Below are 23,895 nucleotides of genomic sequence, written 5' to 3' on the forward strand. Positions count from 1 at the left end.
ATAATTGAGGAGGGGATGAAGAGAGAGTCAAGAATTTAGTGTGCTTGGGTCAGGCTCTTGTTCTTGACCATATCTGGGATTTTTCTGAGAAGAAGGAGGACAGGTAAATGTAGAGGGGTGCTCATAGTGCATCTGATCTTCCTAATCACAGTTAGTTCAAGATCAAAATGATGTTAAATAAATTATTTCCTTTCTTTTTGTCTGGTATTATGTAGATAAAGTTGATAATGATTATTTGAATAGATATAATGGGCATGAGATCTGTCATCAGATACACCAAGGTTCAAATTCCAACTTTACCACCAAAGACCTGGTTAGCTTAGGACAAATAACTTAATCAGATAAACCTAGATTTCCTATTCTGTATTTTGCCCAATACCACCAACTCAAAAATTGTTGTGATGATTAAATATGACAAGGTATGTAAACTCCTAGCAGTATTTGGAATGTATTAAGTGTTACAGAAGTATTAGATGTATGTTTTTATGGTTATTAGAGTCATTATTCCTTCTGGGAGGGAGAGGTAGGAGAATTTCAAAGAGACAAAGGACCTAATTTCTTGTTTAAGGCCCCTTTCCATTTTAAATGTCTCAGTTCTAAAAATCAGGTGGTGGAAGCGGTGAGGAAGTTATAAAAGAAGATTTAAATCAATAAAGAAATATTGATAGCATTTAATAGATGCTGATTCTGTCTTTCACTGCAAATGTTATTAAGACATTAGCAAAAAAGGAAATTAAGCAAGTCATGCTACTTTATAATCTATGCATTTGAGTTTGGGCCTCCAAAACATCCAATTTAATTTATGTATTGCTCTCAAGATCCACCAAATCTTCCAAAATACTTTTTTAAACTGTTGACTGAGGTTAACCCATAATTATCCTCTTTTCGTTCCTTTTAATCTCTACAAAGTTGTAAGAAAAAACAAGTTACACATTTAGCAGTTCAGACTGCAGATACTGAATGTGACATCTAATGAAATGAAATAAATTGTGAATTATGTTCAAATAATTTATCCTAATATCTGAATTTGCTCACACATGTTTTAATGTAACAAAAAAAAACCCAAGCTCATGGATATAAAGGAAATAGAGATGGAAAAACACAAGGGAGACAGCAATTGTGAAGAGAAATATCCATTCTACATACATTCATTTATCCAATAATTATTTGTGGAGTGCCTACTATGTGCTTGATACTGTAGGTGGTGCTGATGATGCAGCAACTAAAAGACACCACCCACAGAAGGATTTGTTTAAGGCAAAATATACGTATGTCTGTCTTTTTTCTTTTTTTTCTTAACAGTTTTATTGGAATATAATTGCTTTACAGTGGTGTGTTACTTTCTGCTTTATAACAAAGTGAATTAGTTATACATATACATGTATCCGCATATCTCTTCCCTCTTCATCTCCCTCCTTCCCACCATCCCTATCCCACCCTTCTAGCTGGTCACAAAGCACTGAGCTAATTTCCCTGTGCTATGCAACTGCTTCCCATTAGCTTTCTATTTTACACTTGTCCATATATACACTACCACTCTCTCACTTTGTCCCAGCTTACACTTCCCCCTCCCCGGGTGCTCAAGTCCATTCTCTAGTAGGTCTGCGTCTTTATTCCCGTCTTCTCCCTAGGATCTTCATGAACTTTTTTTTTTTTTTTTAGATTCCATATATATGTGTTAGGGTATGGTATTTGTTTTCATCTTTCTGACTTACTTCACTCTGTATGACAGACTCTAGGTCCATCCACCTCACTACAAATAACTAAATTTCGTTTCTTTTTATGGCTGAGTAATATTGCATTGTATATATGTGGCACATCTTCTTTATCCATTCATCTCTCGATGGACACTTAGGTTGCTTCCATGTCATGGCTATTGTAAATAGAGCTGCAATGATCATTGTGGTGCATGACTCTTTTTGAATTATGGTTTTCTCAGGGTATATGTCCAGTAGTGGGATTTCTGGGTCATATGGTAGTTCCATTTTTAGGTTTTTAAGGAACCTCCATACTGTTCTCCATAGTGGCTGTATCAATTTACATTCTCACCAACAGTGTATGAGGGTTCCCTTTTCTCCACACCCTCTCCAGCATTTACTGTTTCTAGATTTTTTGATGATGGCCATTCTGACTGGTGTGAGATGATACCGCATTGTAGTTTTGATTTGCATTTCTCTAATGATTAATGATGTTGAAAATTCTTTCATGTGTTTGTTGGCAATCTATATATCTTCTATGGAGAAATGTCTATTTAGGTCTTCTGCCCATTTTTGGATTGGGTTGTTTGTGTTTTTGATATTGAGCTGCATGAGCTGCTTGTACATTTTGGAGATTAATCCTTTGTCAGTTGCTTCATTTGCAAATATTTTTCCCATTCTGAGGGTTGTCTTTTCCTCTTATTTATGGTTTCCTTTGTTGTGCAAAAGTTTTAAGTTTCATTAGGTCCCATTTGTTTCTTTTTGTTTTTATTTCTATTTCTCTAGGAGCTGGGTCAAAAAGGATTTGCTGTGATTTACATCATAGATGTTCTGCCTATGTTTTCCTCTATGAGATTTATAGTATCTGACCTTACATTTAGGTCTTTAATACATTTTGAGTTTATTTTTGTGTATGGTGTTAAGGAGTGTTCTATTTCACACTTTTACATGTACTTGTCCAGTTTTCACAGCACCACTTATTGAAGATGTTGTCTTTTCTCTATTGTATATTCTTGCTTACTTTATCAAAGAGAGGTGACCATATGTGTGTGGGTTTATCTCTCAGCTTTCTATCGTGTTCCATTGATCTATATTTCTGTTTTTTTGCCAGTACCATACTGTCTTAATTACTGTAGCTTTGTAGTACAGTTTGAAGTCAGGGAGCCTGATTCCTCCACCTCCGTTTTTCTGTCTCAAGACTGCTTTGGCTATTTGGGGTATTTTGTGTTTCCCTACTTTCCCTACAAATCGTGAAATTTTCTGTTCTAGTTCTGTGAAAACTGCCAGTGTTGTTTGATAGGGATCGCATTAAATCTGTAGATTGCTTTGTGTAGTATAGTCATTTTCACAATGTTGTTTCTTCCAAACCAAGAACATGCTATATCTCTCCATCTATTTGTATCATATTTAATTTCTTTCATCAGTGTCTTATAATTTTCTGCATACAGGTCATTTTTCTCCTTAGGTAGGTTTATTCCAAGGTCTTTTATTCTTTTGATTGTAATGGTAAATAGGAGTGTTTTCTTAATTTCACTTTCAGATTTTTCATCATTAGTGAACAGGAATTCAAGAGACTTCTGTGCATTAATTTTGTATCCTGTTACTTTACCAAATTCATTGCTTAGCTCTAGTAGTTTTCTGGTAGCATCTTTAGGATTCTCTATGTATAGTATCATGTCATCTGCAAACAGTGACAGCTTCACTTCTTTTCTGATTTGGATTCCTTTTATTTGTTTTTCTTCTCTGATTGCTGTGGCTAAACTTCCAAAACTATGTTGAATAATAGCTGCGAGAGTCGGCAACCTTGTCTTGTTCTTGATCTTGGTGGAAATAGTTTCAGTTCTTCAACACTGAGGACAATGTTGGCTGTTGATTTGTCATATATGGCCTTTATTATGTTGTCCGTCTATGCCTACTTTCTGGAGGGTTTTTATCATAAATGGGTGTTGAAATTTGTTGAAAGCTTTCTCTGCATCTATTGAGAGGATCATATGGTTTTTCTCCTTCAGCTTGTTAATAAGGTGTATCACATTGATTGATTTGCATATATTGAAGAATACTTGCATGCCTGGAATAAACCCCCTTGATCATGGTGTATGATCCTTTTAATGTGCTGTTGGATTCTGTTTGCTAGTATTTTGTTGAGGATTTTTGCAAAGATGTTCATCAGTGTTATTGGTCTGTAGTTTTCTTTTTTTTGACATCTTTGTCTGGTTTTGGTATCAGGGTGATGGTGGCTTCTAGAATGAGTTTTGGAGTGTTCCTCCTTCTGCTATATTTTGGAAGAGTTTGAGAAAGATAGGTATTAACTTTTCTCTAAATGTTTGATAGAATTCGCCTATGAAGCCATCTGGTCCTGGGCTTTTCTTTGTTGGTAGATTTTTAATCAAGTTTCAATTTCAGTGCTTGTAATTGATCTGTTTATATTTTCTATTTCTTCCTGGTACAGTGTCAGAAGGTTGTGCATTTCTAAGAATTTGTTGATTTCTTCCAGGTTGTCCATTATTGGCATATAGTTGCTTGTAGTAATGTCTCGTGTTTATTTGTATTTCTGTAGTGTCAGTTGTTACTTCTCCTTTTTCATTTCTAATTCCATTGATTTGAGTCTTCTCCCATTTTTTCTTGATGAGTCTGGCTGATGGTTTATCAATTTTGTTTCTCTTCTCAAAGAACCATCATTTGGCTTTATTGATCTTTGCTATCATTTCCTTCATTTCTTTTTCATTTATTTCTTATCTGATCTGTATGATTTCTTTCCTTCTGCTAGCTTTGTGGGGGGGTTGTTCTTCTTTTTCTAGTTGCTTTAGGTGTAAGTTTAGGTTGTTTATTTGAGATGTTTCTTATTTCTTAAGGTAAGATTGTATTGCTATAAACTTCCCTCATAGAACTGCTTTTGCTGTATCCCATAAGTTTTGGGTCATCATGTATTCATTGTTATTTTTTTCTAGGTATTTTTTGATTTCCCCTTTGATTTCTTCAGTGATCTCTTGGCTATTTAGTAGTGTATTGTTTAGCCTCCACGTGTTCGTATTTTTTACAGATTTTTTTTCCTGTAATTGATATCTAGTCTCATAGCATTGTGGTCAGAAAATATACTTGATACAACTTCAATTTTCTTAAATTTACCAAAGCTTGATTTGTGACCCAAGATATGATCTATCCTGGAGAATGTTCCATGAGCACTTGAGAAGAAAGTGTATTCTGTTGTTTTTGGCTGGAATGTCCTAAAAATATCAAGTAAGTCCTTCTTGTTTAAAGTGTCATTTAAAGCTTGTGTTTCCTTATTTATTTTCATTTTGGATGATCTGTCCATTGTTGAAAGTGGGGTTTTAAAGCCCCCTACTATGAATGTGTTACTGTCAATTTCCCCTTTTATTCCTGTTAATATTTGCCTTATGTATTGAGGTGCTCCTATGTTGGGTGCATAAATATATACAATTTTTATATCTTCTTCTTGGATTGATCCCTTGATCATTATATAATGTCCTACTTTGTCTCTTGTAATGGTCTTTGTTTTAAAGTCTATTTTGTCTGATATGAGAATTGCTACTGCAGCTTTCTTTTGATTTCCATTTGCATGGTATACCTTTTTCCATCCTCTCACTTTCAGTCTGTATTTGTCCCTAGGTCTAAAGTGGGTCTCTTGCAGACAGAATAAATATGGGTCTTGTTTTTATATCCATTCAGCCAGTCTATGTCTTTTGGTTGGAGCGTTTAATCCATTTACATTTAAGGTGATTATCAATATGTATGTTCCTATTACCATTTTCTTAGTTGTTTGGGGTTTGTTATTGTAGGTCTTTTCCTTCTCTTGTGTTTCCCTCCTAGAGAAGTTCCTTTAGCATTTGTTGTAAAGCTCGTTTGGTTATGTTGAATTCTCTTAGCTTTTCCTTGTCTGTAAAGGTTTTAGTTTCTCCATCAAAGCTGAATGAGATCCTTGCTGGGTAGAGTAATCTTGGTTGCAGGATTTTCCTTTTCATCACTTTAAATATGTCCTGCCAGGCCCTTCTGGCTTGCAGAGTTTCTGCTGAAGGATCAGCTGTTAAGCTTATCAGAATTCCATTGTTTTTTATTTGTTGCTTTTTTCTTGTTGCTTTTACTATTTTTTCTTTGTATTTAATTTTTGATAGTTTGATTAATATGTGTCTTGGTGTTTTTCTTCTTGGATTTATCCTGTAAGGGACTCTTTCTGCTTCCTGGATTTGATTAACTATTTCCTTTCCCATATTAGGGAAGTTTTTAAGTATAATCTCTTCAAATATTTTCTGAGTCTCTTTCTTTTTCTCTTCTTCTTCTGGAATCCCTATAATTCGAATGTTCGTCCATATAATATTGTCCCAGAGGTCTCTGAGACTGTCCTCAATTCTTTTCATTCTTTTTTCTTTATTCTGCTCTGCAGTAGTTATTTCCACTATTTTATCTTCCAGGTCACTTATCCGTTCTTCTGCCTCAGTTATTCTGCTATTGATCCCTTGTAGAGAATTTTTATTTCATTTACTGTGTTGTTAATGATTGTTATTTGCTCTTTAGTTCTTCTAGGTCCTTGTTAAACGTTTCTTGTATTTTCTCCACTGTATTTCCATGATTTTCTACCATCTTTACTAACACTCTGAATTATTTTTCAGGTAGACTGCCTATTTCCTATTCATTTGATAGGTTTGGTGGGTTTTTACCTGCTCCTTCATCTGTTGTGTGTTTCTGTGTCTTCTCATTTTGCTTAACTTACTGTGTTTCGGGTCTCCTTTTTGAAGGCTGTGGGTTTGTAGTTCCTGTTGTTTTTTTGTGTCTGCCCCTAGTGGCTAAGGTTGGTTCAGTGGGTTGTGTAAGCTTCCTGGTGGAGGGGAGTAGTGCCTGTGTTCTGGCAGATGAGGCTATGTCTTGTCTTTCTGGTCCATGTCTGGTGGTGTGTTTCAGGGTGTCTGTGACCTTATTATGACTTTAGGCAGCCACTCTGTTAATAGGTTGGGTTGTGTTCCTGTCTTGCTAGTTGTTTGCCATAGGGTGTCCAGCACTGTAGCTTGCTGATCATTGAGTGGAGCTGGGTCTTCGCGTTGAGATGGAGATATCTGGGAGATTTTTTCCATTTGATATTATGTGGAGCTGGGAGGTCTCTGGTGGACCAATGTCCTGAGCTTGGCTCTCTCACCCTGACACCTGGCTGGAGCATGAAGAGCCTGTCATCCACACGGCTCAGAATAAAAGGAACAAAAAAGAAAGAAAGAAAAAGATAAAATAAAATAAAATAAAAAATTTATTAAGATAAAAACCAAAACATAAAAAATTTTTTTTCAGTAATTTAAAAAGAAGAGACCAAACCCAAAACAAATCTACCAATGATTACAAGCACTGAAAACTATACTAAAACAAAACACAAAATAAAAAATGCACAGACAGAACCCTAGGACAAGTGGTAAAAGCAAAGCTGTACAGACAAAATCACACACAGAAACATATGCATACACACTCACAAAAAGGGGAAAAGGGAATATATATATATATATATATTTGAAAGTTCACTTCCTTAATTTAGGATGATTCTTTTTCTGTTCAGGTATTCCACAGATGCATCGTACCTCAGGTTGACTGTGGAGATTTAATCCACTGCTCCTGAGGCTGCTAGGAGAGATTTCCTTTTCTCTTCTTTATTTGCACTGTTCCTGAGATTCAGCCTTGGATTTGGCCTTGCCTCTGCGTGTAGGTAGACTGAGGGCATCTGTTCTTCACTCAGACAGGTCGAGTTTAAAGAAGTATCTGATTCAGGGGCTCTGGCTCACTCAGACCAGGGAGAAGGAGGGTTTCGGAGTGCAGGGCGAGCCTGCGGTGGCAGAGGCTGGCATGACGTTGCACCAGCCAGAGGTGTGCCATGTGTTCTCCCAAGGAAGTTGTCCCTGGATCACGGGACCCTGGCATTGACGGGTTCCACAGACTCCCAGGAGAAGAGGTGTGGATAGTGACCTGTGCTTGCACACAGTCTTCTTGGTGGCTGCAGCAGCAGCCTTAGCATCTCATGCCTGTCTCTGGTGTCTACACTGATAGCTGCGGCTTACTCCCATCTCTGGAGCTCCTTTATGCAGCGCTCTTAATCCCCTCTCCTAGTGCACCAGGAAACAAAGAGGCAAGAAAAACTCTCTTGCCTCTTCGGCAGTTCCAGACCTTTTCCAAGACTCCCTCCCGACTAGCTGTGGTGCACTAGCCCCTTCAGGCTGTGTTCACACAGCCAACTCCAGTCCTCTCACTGGGATCTGACCTCCGAAACCTGAGCTTCAGCTCCAAGCCCCGACTCATCCGGGCGGGTGAGCAGACTAGCCTCTCGGGTTGGTGAGTGCTGGTTGGCACTGATCCTCTGTGCGGGAATCTCTCTGCTTTGCCCTCTGCACCCCTGTTGCTGACCTCTGTTCCATGGCTCCAGAGCTTCCCCCCCCTCCACCCACAGTCTCCGCCCACAAAGGGGCTTCCTAGTGTGGGGGAAACTTCCCTCCTTCACAGCTCCCTCCCACTGGTGCAGGTCCCGTCCCTATTCTTTTCTCTGCTTTTTCTTTTGCCCTACCCAGGTATGTGGGGAGTTTCTTGCCTTTTGGGAGGTCTGAGGTCTTCTGCCAGCGTTCAGTAGATGTTCTGTAGGAGTTGTTCCACATGTAGACGTTATTTCTGATGTATTTGTCGGGAGGAAGGTGGTCTCTATGTCTTACTCCTCCACCATCTTGAAGCTCCTCCTGTCTCCTTCTTAAATCATTCCTTGTCTTCAATGCCTTGTAAGGTAAAATCCAAACTCCTGACCATGACTAATTAAAGTCCTTCAAGATGTGACCCCTGCCTCTTTATCATATCTGTTGTTGAGCCCTGTCTCGCTCACCCTCGCCCCTCCTGCTCTGAATTAGTAGCTGCTCAGGCCATGGTTTTTCTTGCCTCTGAGCCTTGATTAGTGCTGATGCCATACCTGTCAGTTTTCTTCATTCCATTTCACTTGAGTAATTAATTTCTCTTTCTTTTCAAGGTTTGATGAATGAAAAAAAAATTAATGAGTCACTCCTTATCTCTTGTGTAATTGCTTTTCTGCTTGACTGTAATTTCCATGACGTCTGCTTCAGTGCCACCTGTTTTAGTGTTTTACAAAATAGACTGAATATCTATACGTAGCTGCTGTGTTTTTTAATGGTTATTGTACTGTTACATGTGTAGCCAGGAATAATGAAAATGAAAGAATATATTGAGAAGTGAGAGAAGAGAGACAATGCAGCTAGTTTCTGTGGGAAGGTAAGGTTTGTCCTAGAAAATATGGACAAATGAAAATCATTTTTAAGAACCTATTTGAAAATATGTCATATTCTCTAATGTAAGCATAAAGTTGATCCTATTTTGGCAAGCTTCACTTTCAGTGCTGGAAATAATAGGAGATGTCTCCCCCTCCCCCAGGGAAGATCTGGGAACAGCTATGAGAATTAGTAGGTAACATGACATTGAAGAAACCTGTGGAGTCTTGAGCTGTTTGGTGAAGGGTCTCTCATGTCTCCTTCCCACCAATGTTTGGTTAATGTCCTGAATAACACTGAGGGAGGTTGTCATTGGTGGTGAGAACTGATTCATGAACCTGTGTGTTGCCCTCATTAATCTACACATTAGATTCCCAGCTTTGTAAATGGAACTTTCATGAAGATTTATGAAATTTAACAGAAGGATTTGATCATCATATAAATGGATTTTAAAAATGAACTATCAATTTGTAATTTGAGGGTGGGGGCTGGGCTGTAAATTTATTTTTACTTAACAAATATCTCTGGAAATACAGTGTAAATGCACAGTATAACAAAGTTGCAGATCAAATGCTTAAGAGAACAAACATTAAGAGAACCCTCTTAAGTGCTAAGAATAGTTGGGTAGTTATGTTTCCTTCATATTAATACAGTAATTAAATCCCTTTATCTTTTCATCTGAAATATTATTTTGTAGTTTTTATTTCTCCTCAATTCAGAAAATAATCAATAAAGCTTTAATTGAAATTCACACTCATCTATTTGTCCTACTTTCATACCCCAAAATCTACAGCTTAGTCAAGAATCAGAAAAAGGTTGAAATGAAGGACACAATGCATAAACAATATAAACTGGAAACTATTACTGAGAGAGTTTTAATCTTACCAGGCCACAACAATCTTTGGTGTATTTGTAAAGTGTTTAATCATCCTGGATAATTTTTATATGCTACCAAAGTAGATAGTTAAAAAAATTAAACAAAGTGTTGCTGTTTAACAAATTGCCTCCTCTGTTCTCCCCCACACTTTACAGGTCTAACTGGTTTGATTATATGAGCACATCCTATGGAACAGAGATCTCATTTATATTACTGCCAATATCTCTTTTTGCAATACTTGAACATCTAAAAGATTTCATTTACAAGCTTGGTTAGTCTGACTGAACTGTGAACAAGTCTGTCCCAGCATCAGTGCTCTGACCACAGGAGCATGAGCACCAAGTGCTGGATGAGAAGCATGATGGAAATGGCAGTGTCAACATGGCACAGGTGGACTCACTTGCTTCAAAAATAGCTTGATTATGGTGAAGGTATTATTTGGTTTCCTAGAAACCAAATTTCATTCTAGTTTTTTCTATTGTGTTCATTTCCATTTAATTAGTTGTCTTAGTAAACTGCTAACATAGTCTATTTATGGTAAAATGACCTTCTTCCAGAAAACTGAAAATTTCCATCTTTGATTTTTTCAAATTTTACAATCAATCATTAATTAATTAATCTGGTATTTTTTTTCCGCCAAAACGTTTATTTATTTTTTTCCAAATGTTTATTAGTGTCTAAGTCTTGATTTCAAAAAGCCAAAATGTTGTGTAGAATTTTTTATGAATAACTACTATACATGGATTAATGAGTTAATGCAGCTAACGTGTTCTATCCTGATTTTACAGATATACACCAGTTCCTAGGAAAATTATATCTAACTACCAGAGTAATTATATTCCAAACCACCAATAATTGTCATAATTTTAATTAACACCTCTCTAATTGTAAGTGTGTTTACAAACCTTGATTGCTATAGTTTCTAAAATATAAGATGGAATAATAATGTCCATTCAAATTAAATAACCTTGTTGTGTTTGAATTCATTTGTCCACTTTTAACTTGTATGTAACATAATTAAATAACATGATAAATTAAAATAAAAGTAATGCAATATGGCTTTCTGAAATAATGAAATGAAAGTCATAGAGCTAACACCATAGTTTACTTTTTCTAGCCAAGTCATATATGCTTTCAAAATTGAAAAATAATACAACAATATAAAAATTACACATGCATAGGTCAGTTACAATAGTTTTAAACTTTTAACCTGAATTTCATTCATATCAAAAAACAAGAGTGATTATTTTTCTTTTTTTATTGAATTATATTTGACTTACAATATTAATTTCAATTTATATATAGCATAATAATTCAATATTTTAATAGATTTATTCCATTTAAGTTGTTATAAAATATTGACTGTATTCCATCTTCTGAACACTACATTCTTGTAACTTATTTTACACTTATTTTACATCTGTTTGTACCTCTTAATAATCTTCACTGATTTTGCCTATACCCCTATGCTTTTCCTCTCTGGTAACCACTAGTTTGTTCTCTGTATCTGTGAGTATGTTCATGTTTTATTGTATTTGTTTGTTTTTTAAAAAAATTTTTAAGAGTCCACATATAAGTGAAAACATAGTATTTCTCTTTGTCTGACTTATTTCACTAAGCATAATACCCTCCAGGTCCATTCATGTTGTTGCAAATGGCAAAATTTCATTCTTTTCTATGGCTGAGTAGTATTTCATTGCATATATATACCACATCTTCTTTATCTATTTATCTGTTAATGGACATTTAGGTTGCTTCCATATCTTGGTTATTGTACCTGTGGTTTGTTTTTCTTCTTTACTGTTCCCATTGTTGTTGATGTAAGTAAACATCACTTCTGAAGCATACACAAAATTTTATAATGATATTTTAGCAAAATGTTCTATTATTTTGAATTCTTTTATTTAATCATTTATTCATTGAACAAATATTTACTGAGTAATTGTTCATCTTCAAGTGATTGCTTTAATTGCCAACTGTATTATTTGGGATATGGGCTAAGCTTCCATTATAAGGAGATCCACAATTCAGTGGCCCAAGCAAGAGATATATTTATCTCCTTCACACATAATAAAGCAAGGCAATAGGTGGGCTTTGCTCCATGACACCGTTCAGGCTTCCAGGCTAGTGGAATGCCATCTGTCTTAGTTAAAGCTGCTATAACATGATACCATAGACTGGGTGGCTTATAAACAAGAGAAATTTATTTCCTATGGGTCTGGAGGCTGGGAGTCCCAGGTCAGAGTGCCAGCACGGTTGGGTTCTGGTGAAGCCTTCTTCTGGGTTGCAGACTGCTGTCTTCTTGTATCTTCACATGGTAGAAAGAGAGCAAGAGAGCTCTCTGGGGGTCCCGCTTTTTAAGAGCACTAATCTATTCATTAGGGCTCCACCCTCCATATCTAATTTAATTCCCAAATGTCTCATCTCTTAATACCATCACAGTGGGGATTGAGATGTCAACAAATAAATTTTGGAAAATACTAAGATACTGTCCATTACACCATCGTTAACGTCTTCCAAAGTGGCTCCAATCATTGACGTTTGCAGCCAGTTACATGAAAGCTGAAAAGACGTAGAGGACAGTGAATTTAATTTTATGCAAATCATAAATAATTTGTATACATAACTCTGTACATGGCCACACTCAAATGTAAGGAATACTAGGAAATGTAGTCTTGAGATTGTCAGTCTCTCTTATTGAAAGAAAAGCCAAATGGATTTTGGAACAGCTTGAAGTCTTCTGGGGCCCAGCCCTCTCATCATCCAAATATGAGCGAATACCCGTCTTCTCATTCAAACAAACAAACATAAAAAAAGATACCTACCTTCTGCTTAAAAGAGAAAATCCAAGTTCAATTCCATTTACTGCAACCAGATCAAAATCTAGAGTCCAGGAAGATTAGGTCTTCATATAGTTCTTTCAAGTCTCACAACCTATAAAATGATAGACAGAATATCTTTCTTGTTCTTGACCTTCTTCCCCATACAAAATATGCAATATAAATTAGTGTAAAAGGAACAGAATAACAACAATAGAAAGGTCCTTTGGGGAACACTCCACAGGCAATAACAGTTACAAAATCCTGCTAAGCAGAGCTTAAGAGGCATCTAAGCAACAGCACTGAAATAAATTTTTTGGTGAATGCATCTGGCAACCTTGGTTCTCTTTTCTGGGAGTTAAGCCAGATTTAGCAGAAGGTCTTTCCTTATCCTTATGGATAAATGGTCTTATCTCTGGGCATATCTGAAATGATTAAAGTAGAGCATGCCCTCATTGGGACTTCACAATTTTTGCAACATGCTTCCATACATGTTTGGGGACCAGGGTTGCCCCTGGGATTGTATATTTTAGCAAAGTCTAATGGGAAGATGTAAGGACATCTTTGAACAACACTCATTGTCTCTTGCTATTGGAATACAGAAACAGTTGACTTCTCTAATCCTGTTAAGCCCAAAATTTCTGAACCTTCTCCCATTTTTAAATTATAGAACTAACACATAAATTAGGCAGAGATAACTTCCCTTAGCAAAGCTCTATTCAATTTTGTTTCTTCTGGAAAAATGGCCCATTCTTATTTGAGCTCATAACTTCTTTAAACCTTTTTTTTTTTTTTTTTTTTTTTTTTTTTTTTTTTGGGTACGTGGGCCTCTCTCTGTTGTGGCCTCTCCCATTGCGGAGTACAGGCTCCGGACGCACAGGCTCAGCAGCCATGGCTCACAGGCCCAGCTGCTCCGCAGCATGTGGGATCTTCCCGGACTGGGGCACGAACCTGTGTCCCCTGAATTGGCAGGTGGACTCTCAACCACTGCGCCACCAGGGAAGCCGTAAACCTTTTTTAAAAGCAGCAAGGATTGTCAACAGTTGGGCTTTGTCCAGCTTTTTCCCATAGTACCAAAATATATCTAGTCTTATAGCCTGCCATTCAGGTTTTCACTGGTGATGGCATGACAAAGATCATCAGCTCTCCATCCTACAGTATTTTTTTTCTTACACTTTCCACCCTCCCAGTGAACTAATAGCCCATATTTTGAAATTTTTAATGGCAGTTCTACACCCCTACATACTTATTTTTTTTTGACTAAATTGTTGTAACAGATTCAAAAATCAGTGACTCAAAAAAGACAAAAATTTATTTTTTCCCTCATAACAATCCCTGAGGTAGGCAGTGATTTAGAGTAATTCTGCTCCAATGTGACCATTTAGAGACAAGTTCCTCCCTTGCTACAGTGCAGGACTTTCTAGCATTATCTGTATTTGCATGGTAGACACTAGATCATCACTTTGAGTGCATTTTACCATCTGAGGAGGTGACTGTGAACAAGTCCAAGATGAGATTTTTCTTCATTTGGAAATGAACTCAAGGTTGATACCCTCACTTCTGTGCACATCCCGTGTTTCCTGACACAGCCACAAGGACACAGCTAGCTGCAAGCGTGGCTGAGGAGTATATTTCACTCACTGTGTGGCCATTTGTCCACATAAAATATTTTCTTCTGGGAGAAATGAGAAGTAACACTTGTATAAGCAAAGGTATGGACTCTGGGAAAGTCCATTGAGATTGTTATCCATTATTTTGCACTATCCATTATTTTACAAATGTCTTGTATGTTTCATTTTCCCCTTTTAGAGTTTAGAAATTTAAAATTCCCTCTTGGTGTGTATGCATCATTTATGGTAGACAATAACTCAGCTTCTCTGTCATGGTCTCTCTCACTACTGTACTTTTACCCTCTCATCTTTATCAATTGAAATCAAAGTTGAAATCCATTTAGAAACATAGTAATGCTACTAGATAGTGTTTTTTGCTACTGGTCTTCATACAACACACTTTGGGAAACATAATTAGGCTTACTCGAGAGAAATTTATTGATTGTGAGGGAGGCAGGGAACAGCTGCTCTCAGTGTCTTCATTTTCTCTTCATCCTGATACATGGGACTGCTTCTTGTTAATCACATTCTCATGATTGCCAATTCTTGATCATCCTGGAAATCAGTGAAAAAACTTTCAGGACCTTGCTATACATATGTGAGGGTTCTCAACTGGGTTGCATCATTTCTATTAAGATAAACATCCAGCCACCAGCCAATTACTTTAGACTTCTACAATCTCAAGTCTTAGAAGATGGGGAGAAAAACTTACTACCATATTTTTCTTAGAGAATTTGTATATAATTATCCTGGGCAATGAAGCCCAGGTTATCTTTTTTTATCCCAGCTACATTACACTGAAATTGAATTAGTGCATTATCAGTTGCCTCCCAGAAAGATAAAAATGGCCAAACTTCTGTCCATCTCTCTTTTCATCTCTAATATACAGACTTTTATTTTATTTTTTGCTTCTCTTTCCTTACTATCAATGAAATCTCAAGTATTTAATATAATGAGACCTATGGGATTGCCTTGAAGGATAATAACAACCAAATAATTTTAGGCCTTTCTTTCTTCCTTCCAACCTAACTCTTTGGCATCTATCACCCACCCTCAGACCTTATGCAATTTGGTATTTGATATTAAGCCATTTTCTTGCCACACTTTTATATACTTAGAGGAATTAGTATATCGATATAATTTATAAATTTATATATACAAATTATATATGTAAATATATATGTATAAATATATAAGCTTATAAATTAAGGTTCAGGCAGAGAACTTTATTTTTCTATGTTAATTAGCTTAATTTGGGTAATCATCTCACAACATATATATGTATATATAATCAAAACATCATGATGTAAAACTTACATTTAGAAAAATTTTTAGTTGTCAATTATACCTCTTTAAATCCAGGAAAAAAAAAGTAAAAGAAGAATGGATGTAAAATTTAACTAAACATCTTTTCATCTTATTTTCAGATAGTCCAGTGAACTCAATAATATGATCAGTTTCTGATTTGAACTATCCTTTTCTTTTTTGCACTTTTGTCAGGTTTTGATTCATTGTTTTAATTACTTTGTAAAAGAATTTGAACATTTTCTTTTTATTCCATTGGAGTCATCTCCTTTTTTTTTAACATCTTTATTGGAGTATAACTGCTTTACAATGTTGTCTTAGTTTCTGTTGTATAACAAAGTGAATCAGCTAAATATATACATATATCCCCATATCCTCTCCCTCTTTCATCTCCCTCCCACCCTCCTTATCCCACCCGTCTAGGTGGTCACAAAGCACCAAGCTGATCTCTTCATGGGATGCAGCTGTTTCCCACTACCTATCTATTTTACATTTGGTAGTGTATATATGTCAGTGCTACTCTCTCAATTCGTGCCAGATTACACTTTCCCCTCTCCATGTCCTCAAGTCCATTCTCTATGTCTGAGTCTTTATTTCTGTCCTGCCCCTAGGTTCATCAAAACCATTTTTTTTTTTTTAGATTCCATATATATGTATTAGCATATGGTATTTGTTTTTCTCTTTCTGACTTACTTCACTCTGTATACAGACTCTAGGTCCATCCACCTCACTACAAATAACTCAATTTCATTTCTTTTTATGGCTGAGTAATATTCCATTGTATAGATGAGGTAGAGAACTTTAAATGAATGAGCTTATTTGAGTGAAAAATACAGTGTATCACAAATATTTGTAGATACCTAAATAAAATTAAAATATCATTAATTATCCAAATACTAAGCTAAATTAAAATAATTTCCACTCTTTGTATAGTGTTTTTTAAAATTATGACTTGGTAACATTAGGCTAAGCATCTAGCAAGATATTAAGTGAGAAGAAATAGCTTATGTGTTTGAGAAGCCTAGGGACATACTGTGGAAGAGTTGGAAGGGAGTATAAATATAATTTCAGTGTTTGGAAGTGAAGATGAAATTGATGTATATTTCTTAAGGTAATTGCATTAAAACCCACACACAATTGAGCAGATTGTCATCTTATGTAGCACTGTTCTTGGAAATAGACCTTTTATAACTCTCCTCTTGAAGTGTCATACTTGTGCTTTAGAGGAAATTTGATTTATATAATTGGAGGACAGAGATTAAGTACTGAGGTGGGGTGAGAAAATCATAGCACTCTTTGTCAATAACCTGTATTTTTCTTACTGAATATTCTTCTTTGAATTCTATTTGATATTATTCTATTATTATTTATGTTCAAATATGTGACTTATGCCTAGAGATTCTTGGAATATTACCTTAGCACACATTTTGCATTCAAATTCTATATAAGTTTTTGGGTTGACTCCTCCTGAATACAGTAATATTGATCGCTGTCTAAATCTATTGCAGTGTGCCTGAGTACTATGACTATGGTCATGGAGTAAGTGAGGATGCCTATGACAGCTACGGTAAGACCTTTACTTTACTAAAACTGTGAAATCAAAACATCCATCAGTCACTGACAACTCAGAAATTACTTCTATCTTTCTCTCCCCCAGTTTTTACAGAAGTCTAGACTACATTGATTTATGTAATTCCAGGGTGAGATTTGATGTAGAGAGCCAGGGCCAAAGTATTGGACAGATCCATTTTGATCAAAATTTCAAAAGCAATTAATCACAATCATAGAAAACTTTCAACAGCAACAGTTTCACTGTGTCTATTGTCTGATTCATTGATATGACAGCAATGCTGTCTTTCTGCTATCACAATGATCATACAGTTAAAAGATTTTAAAACTTTGAAGGGCAGAAATTGTAACTTTTAAGTTATTTTTATAGTATGTGTAGTTCCTGAAAGTGCTAAATAATGATTGACTCATAAGAATTAATAGTCAATAAAAATATCAGTCTATAAAATTAATTTCAAAATTACATTGTTTAATTTAAAAACCACTTAAAGTTAACAATTCAGTAAGATTTATTGAGTGCCTATGATATATCATTATAGTACATCACTCTAGAAGTGTAGTTTCTGGTTCCTGAAAATATATGTGCAGCATCACCAGTTGATTGCCTTGAAAAATAACATTCATTTAAATGTTCCCAAGTCCTGGATTTTTATTAAAATAATACCAAGGCCACTCTGTTCTTCTTTATGAGGATCAGTAAAGGAGATGATGAACATTTCCTGTGTTCAGGTCTCCACATGATGGTGTAGTGCTCCATCAGGACAGGGAAGGGAAGGTCCAAACATCAGAGAAAAAGTAGTGCACCCTACTTGGAACCAGAGGTACCAAATCAACTCACTTCTCTGGTGACTCTCATGAGGCCAACTCAGAAGTAGGAGCATAAAAATAAGCCACCATCACAATCACTGCTATACATAAGCTGAGTATATACATATATTTTCTTATTTTTTCTTTATAATATATTGAAATTTGAAGTATTTTATCTCCATTTTATAGCAAAAATGCACATTTGTCTTTTGTGCACAAAGGTATTGTCAGTCTCCAGGAATATGATGGTGTACACGATAGATATTTTCCCTCCCTGGTTCCTGCTGTCTACTGTTGAGAAACGTATTTCTACATATAAAAATTGTGCCAAACTATAAACCATGTGATTCAGTAGAAGGTCAGAGAACATTACTCATGTAACAGATATTTGTTTAATGGCTAACACATGTAAGCCATTGTTCTCAATCCTGGAGATACTGCAGTGAGCAATCACTTAAAGCTTACATTCTAATGAGAAGATATATTATTATTTATAAATCACTTTTTTAAATGGAATTTTTATTTGCAAAATACAGTCATTGTTTTTTACACATGGCACATAAATTTGTGGAAAAATCCCCTATGAGCTTTACTTTACAGAATTGCATGCACTGAAATCAATGGCAGAGATGAATTTGATGATATCTGACTGCATAGTTGGTAATAGGGTATATTTCTTTTTTATTTTTTTAACTAAACTCTAGAGTTTATTTAGATTTTACTACTTTTTCCATCAATATTTTCTTTCTGTCCCACGGTTCAATCCAGAGTACCACATTGCATTTAGTTGTCATATTTCTTTATTCTTTCTTGTTTTTTAAAAAAAATTTTATTGGAGTATAGTTGATTTACAATGTTGTATTAGTTTCAGGTGTACAACAAAGTGAATCAGTTATACATATACATATATCTACTCTTTGTTTTTTTTAGATTCTTTTCCCATGTAGGCAATCTATTTCTTAATTATTTACATTTAAAATGTTAATGCCGTGTAATTAAGGCAATAGGGGAAAATATGTGAATACAAACTATTACTTCTCAGACCTTCTAATGGAGATGCAGGAGTCATCGTAAGGAGAGCTGGGCTCACCTCTGTTACCTATTGTGGGCTTTCCTGGGTGTTGAGCTCTTCTGCTTCTGCCAAGTCTAGAGACAAACAGCCTCTATCACTTTATAAGCTGCTCCTGCTCATAAGCACTAGCTTTCATTCTGGGTTAAATTAAAATTTACCAACAAGCAATTCTCTGCACACAGAAAGCAGTTGAAAAATATTTTCAATAAAGTAATGAAGAAAATGTGCATAGTGGTTTGACTGTCTGGACAGAGTAAGAATTATATTAGGCAGGAAATTTTAAGTAATAGCTTTTACTACCTAAAATTTCAGCCAAATTGGCCATATTCTTAATGTTGAATGATTAGACACATTTATGCCTACAAGTAGACTTCGCTTTAGGGTCTTAACTTTTTCTTTGGCCACCAGGATCTGTGGCCATTTTCTGGCATCATTGAGCAAGCATTAATTCAAGAATACACTTCACATTCAAGGTGGTTTCACTCTTTTCTTGTAAATGTTGATATATCAGCCCTCTATGCATTCTGATTTGGAAAGTGCTTCTTGATTTTCACATCAGAAGGGTAATTATTCAGGACAGAATTTATTTACTTATTTAGTTGGAGTCAGGAGGTGACATTCCAGGGACAGAGGCAAAGAAATCTAACCAACAAATTGCAACATTTTTTCATGGTGCAGCTTATAGGAAACAGTGGAGTTCAGCAAGGAGGCTGCTCACAAGTCAGGGCCCCTTCCACCAGCAGCCCAGGGCCCCTTCCATTACCCCATAATCCTCTCTGCTCACTGTGACTCATCTCTGCTACACTGGGTCACAGAATGCAGTCAGGAACTCTGAACAAAAGAGACTGTTTTAAATGACGCACATGTGAAAGTAATTATATATTTTTAGAAAAAAATTTTTTTGCCACAGGTGCTAAGAAATCTAAGTAGATACATAGGTATAATTAATCTAAAAATAAGTTATTTTTTCTTACTCTAAAAATAATACACATACACTATAGAAAATTTAGGTTAAAAAAAGAAAATTTAAATTACACTCCTATATTTACGCATTCTTTACTGTTTGTTACATATTTTACCAATTTTTAAATGCATCATGATACATATCTTATTTAAAAAGAAAACACAATATAGACTGCTTTATAAAAATTCCTAAAAGATTTTTCCACCATAAAAGTTTTTTTTCAGTTCTTAATCATTAGGATAATACCTTGACAAAATACAGAATTTAATTTATTTTCATATGTGCCATTATAATTAACCATAAATATGTAGATTTGAAAAGGAACACTCCTTTTATAGCACCAGAAAATAAAGAAACTGCTTGCATGTCAATCCATATAGTCATGATATTTAAATATGGTTATGGATATTTAAATCCGTATAGTCATGATATTTAAATTTCGGGAGTGTCCATGTTCCCATATTCTATACAGAAAATAGAAAAAGGTCAAATGATGAGAAATAGAGCTTAGCATCATAAAGCCTAATTAAATTAATATGCATTATATGCCCTCAGATTTTGGTATTAGGTGATTATGTAAAGGGTACTTTAAGTTCAGGATTCTTGCTCCATAGGTTGCTCAGCCTGTCACGTCCAAATGGGCAGATGATAACATTTAAATATGCACGTGGAGCAGTGATTTGAGGACTGACTCATGTCAATTATAGATTGATGTTTTTCACAAATTTTCCATACCTCACATGTTAACAAGTATCCATTTATAGTTTATATTTAATGAACTGTGCACAATCTTTTAAATTAATAACATTTACTCCAAAATGTAAATCTTGCATCTCTGCTTATTCGCTTATATTTTGAATTACTAATTCCTCTCTGTTACGCTTTGGTTGTGCCATGGATACAGATCTGTATTTTTATAAAACAAAGAGCTCCAATTCTCAGTTTCCTGGCAACACCCAGACTTAGGTAGTATGTGAGGAGGCTGCCCCAGAACCTTCTTTGCTGCTCAGGCTTGAGGAAAGAGCTGTGGGAGAGGAACAGGGAATGCTCTCCAGAATAACGGTATCCTGCATTCGAAAGACTCATGGATGGAATCTCTCATTCAGGATTCCTTCAAAAATAGTTTGAAATAAACCAGTAGAAGTAAAAATCCAGTCATTCAGTGTGACACTTCAATCTGAATCTTTATACATCATGTTTAATGTATCACCAGATTGAAATTGTATTTGTCTCTTTTGGGCCCATAATTCATGGTGAAGTAACAAATACGCTGACTTCTGTGAATATCATGTATCCCTTTGAGCTTCATTGCAATTAAATTATTCAAGTTATTTTTGTAAAATTTAACATTGAATATTAAGCTATTTTCTTACAATGATGTAAATATAAAATTTTAAATATTAAGCATTTTAAATAAATATTAGTATGAAAATATGATACAATTATATTTACTTCATATATAAAATATAATATATAATAATTTACTTATATTATTTATTGTATTAATGATTACTAAACATTTCATTAATGTTAAATTATTATTAAATTAATATTTAAGTATTAAATTTCTGATAACAAACTTTTTGGAACATGAATATTTGACTTACAGAAATCCCAAATCAGTTTTTGCAGTTTTAAAATATTTCCTACCTTATCAGAATCATTATAATTGTTTCGGATAAGTCTGAATAGCTGATAATTCAATAAGGGTGCATTTTAAGTACAGTGCACAGATCAGCTTGTCTTATCAATGCTTCAAATAAGAAACACCCTCTAATCTGAGATTGATAGCTAAGAATGGACAGTAATATTCTATTCTCAGAGAAGAGAGCTGTTTATTAAAATGTATTTAATGGATGAACTGAAGAGCTAATTATAGGTCTATTCTGTAGTGACATTTTAGATGACACGTGTGTGGAATCAAGGAGGGTAATATTAATACACTGTCTTGAAATGAATGAAAGCAAAAAGAATTTTTGTACCCTATTCTAGGGCATTTGAGTGCCTCACTTCAAATTGATTGCAGAACACAAATGCATTCATTTTGTGATGAGGAGTTGGAATGATTATTATCCCCATGTGAAAATAAGCCCTGCTTTGATTAAGCTGTGAAAACAGCAAAGGAAAATGAAACTACCTGGCAATCATGCCACCATGTTATTCAAGAGCAAACACAGTTCATTTGCAATAGTAAATAGAAATAGAAATTTGAGGAAGTTGATTTTACAAATGGAGATGAGTTTTCTTAATATGGGCAAGAAGTTATCAGTCATTTTTAATAGTAGTGTATACAAAGTATTTATCATAGGATTAATATCGAAGTTGTTATTGAGAAATATTGAGAAAAAATCACTGTGATTTATTCAATTTAACTTTTAATATAGATTTTTAAACTTTATTTTTAATGAAAGAAGAACTAAAGAAATTGTGCTTCTGAAGTATTTTAATAGCCAGTTGTAAACTTACCTTAAGGAGAAGCTAATTTTCTGCTCTTTACTATTTCAGAGGTTGCAATGAAATGGATATCTAATCCAGCTAGTTTTGATAATAAATTCAGATTATACTGCTTCAGCAAGAAACAGCCAAAATGAGCACGGCACCACCACTTCACTGCTTGCATTGTTCATTTGAGGTTAGATGTACTTAACAGTGGTTTCAATTTTATTTTAAATCATGCACTCCTGAGTTCAACAATTTTAGGTAATACTGGAACCTGCGTTTCAGTATTTTAGATCAGAGATTTTTTTTTTTTACCGCAGGCCTCTCACTGCTGGGGCCTCTCCCACTGCGGAGCACAGGCTCCGAACGCGCAGGCTCAGTGGCCATGGCTCATGGGCCCAGCCACTCCGCGGCATGTGGGATGTTCACTGACCAGTGCACAAACCCGTGTCCCCTGCATCGGCAGGCAGACTCTCAACAACTGCGCCACCGGGAAGTCCCTAGATCAGAGATTCTTAACCTTAATTATACATTTTCGAATCACCTGGTGAATTTTGAAAAAATACTAGTTTCCAGTTACTATCTCAATGCAGCTCTATCATAATCTTTGAAGATGAGAACTAGGCATCAGTTAAAAGTTCCTGGGTGGTCTTCCTGGACGCTCAGGTTGAGAATAGTTTTAGATGGATACATGGGAGCATGCTGATAAGCAGCCTACAGTCTTAATATGAAAGGTCAAAACTGTGCCAGCCATCTGCATTCTTAAAGGTAACACACAAGTTATGTACAGTCTACTTTTAGAACAGTGGGGATTTTATAAGTAAACATTGTTATAGAACCAGGCATTTTAAATTCATTTAAAAAAAAACTATAAGTTTAAATAATGGAAAATAAAATTTAGCCTTTTTTTGAACAAATAGTGCCTTTTTGAACAAGTGTGTTTAAACAGTTAAATCTCAAATTTGATTTTGTCTAAAATTCACCTAATCGAAAGTCCACAAAAAATTATAATCTACATGCATTTAACAACTCTCTTGAGGAGCCAATAAAACAAGTCATAGGAAAGTTCTTTCATTACTTAACTTTCTGCTGAGTTAATAATACAATCATTTTAACTGAATGAGAGGCAAAAGTTGAGTGATTTATTGTCAGAATCTTGGAATGAACTGATCATGTACAAAAAAATATATTCTATATGATATAGATTTGTATTTCGAATGTACAAAAAGAACATTTTTAAAAAACACAAAGTACAGAGTACAAAATTAAAAGCTTGGAGAACTTTTCTTGCCAACATGGAAATACACCAACTAGGAAGATATATATACGGGAGCTATTCCACCTTAGTGTGTCTTCATAGAATTTTCAGAGTTTAGGGAGATTTTATGTTTATTAAAAGGGGGCATGGATTTTAAAAAAAAGACTAAGAGGGCTTCCCTGGTGGCGCAGTGGTTGAGAGTCCGCCTGCCGATGCAGGGGACACGGG

At 35.3% G+C, this 23,895-nt stretch overlaps 1 protein-coding gene across 1 annotated transcript in view; it reads left to right on the top strand.

The window, feature by feature from the left end:
- KHDRBS2 (KH RNA binding domain containing, signal transduction associated 2) overlaps window positions 1-23,895 on the top strand; it is a 721,580-nt gene that overhangs the window by 677,742 nt on the left and 19,943 nt on the right. Inside the window, exon 8 of the mRNA XM_007456845.1 lies at window positions 17,067-17,125. Coding sequence (XP_007456907.1) covers window positions 17,067-17,125 — 59 coding nt within the window. The remainder of the gene's footprint in view (window positions 1-17,066; window positions 17,126-23,895) is intronic.

The sequence above is a fragment of the Lipotes vexillifer genome, unplaced genomic scaffold (genome assembly GCF_000442215.2).
Source record: "Lipotes vexillifer unplaced genomic scaffold, Lipotes_vexillifer_v1.1 scaffold502, whole genome shotgun sequence".
Taxonomy (NCBI): Eukaryota; Metazoa; Chordata; class Mammalia; order Artiodactyla; family Lipotidae; genus Lipotes; species Lipotes vexillifer.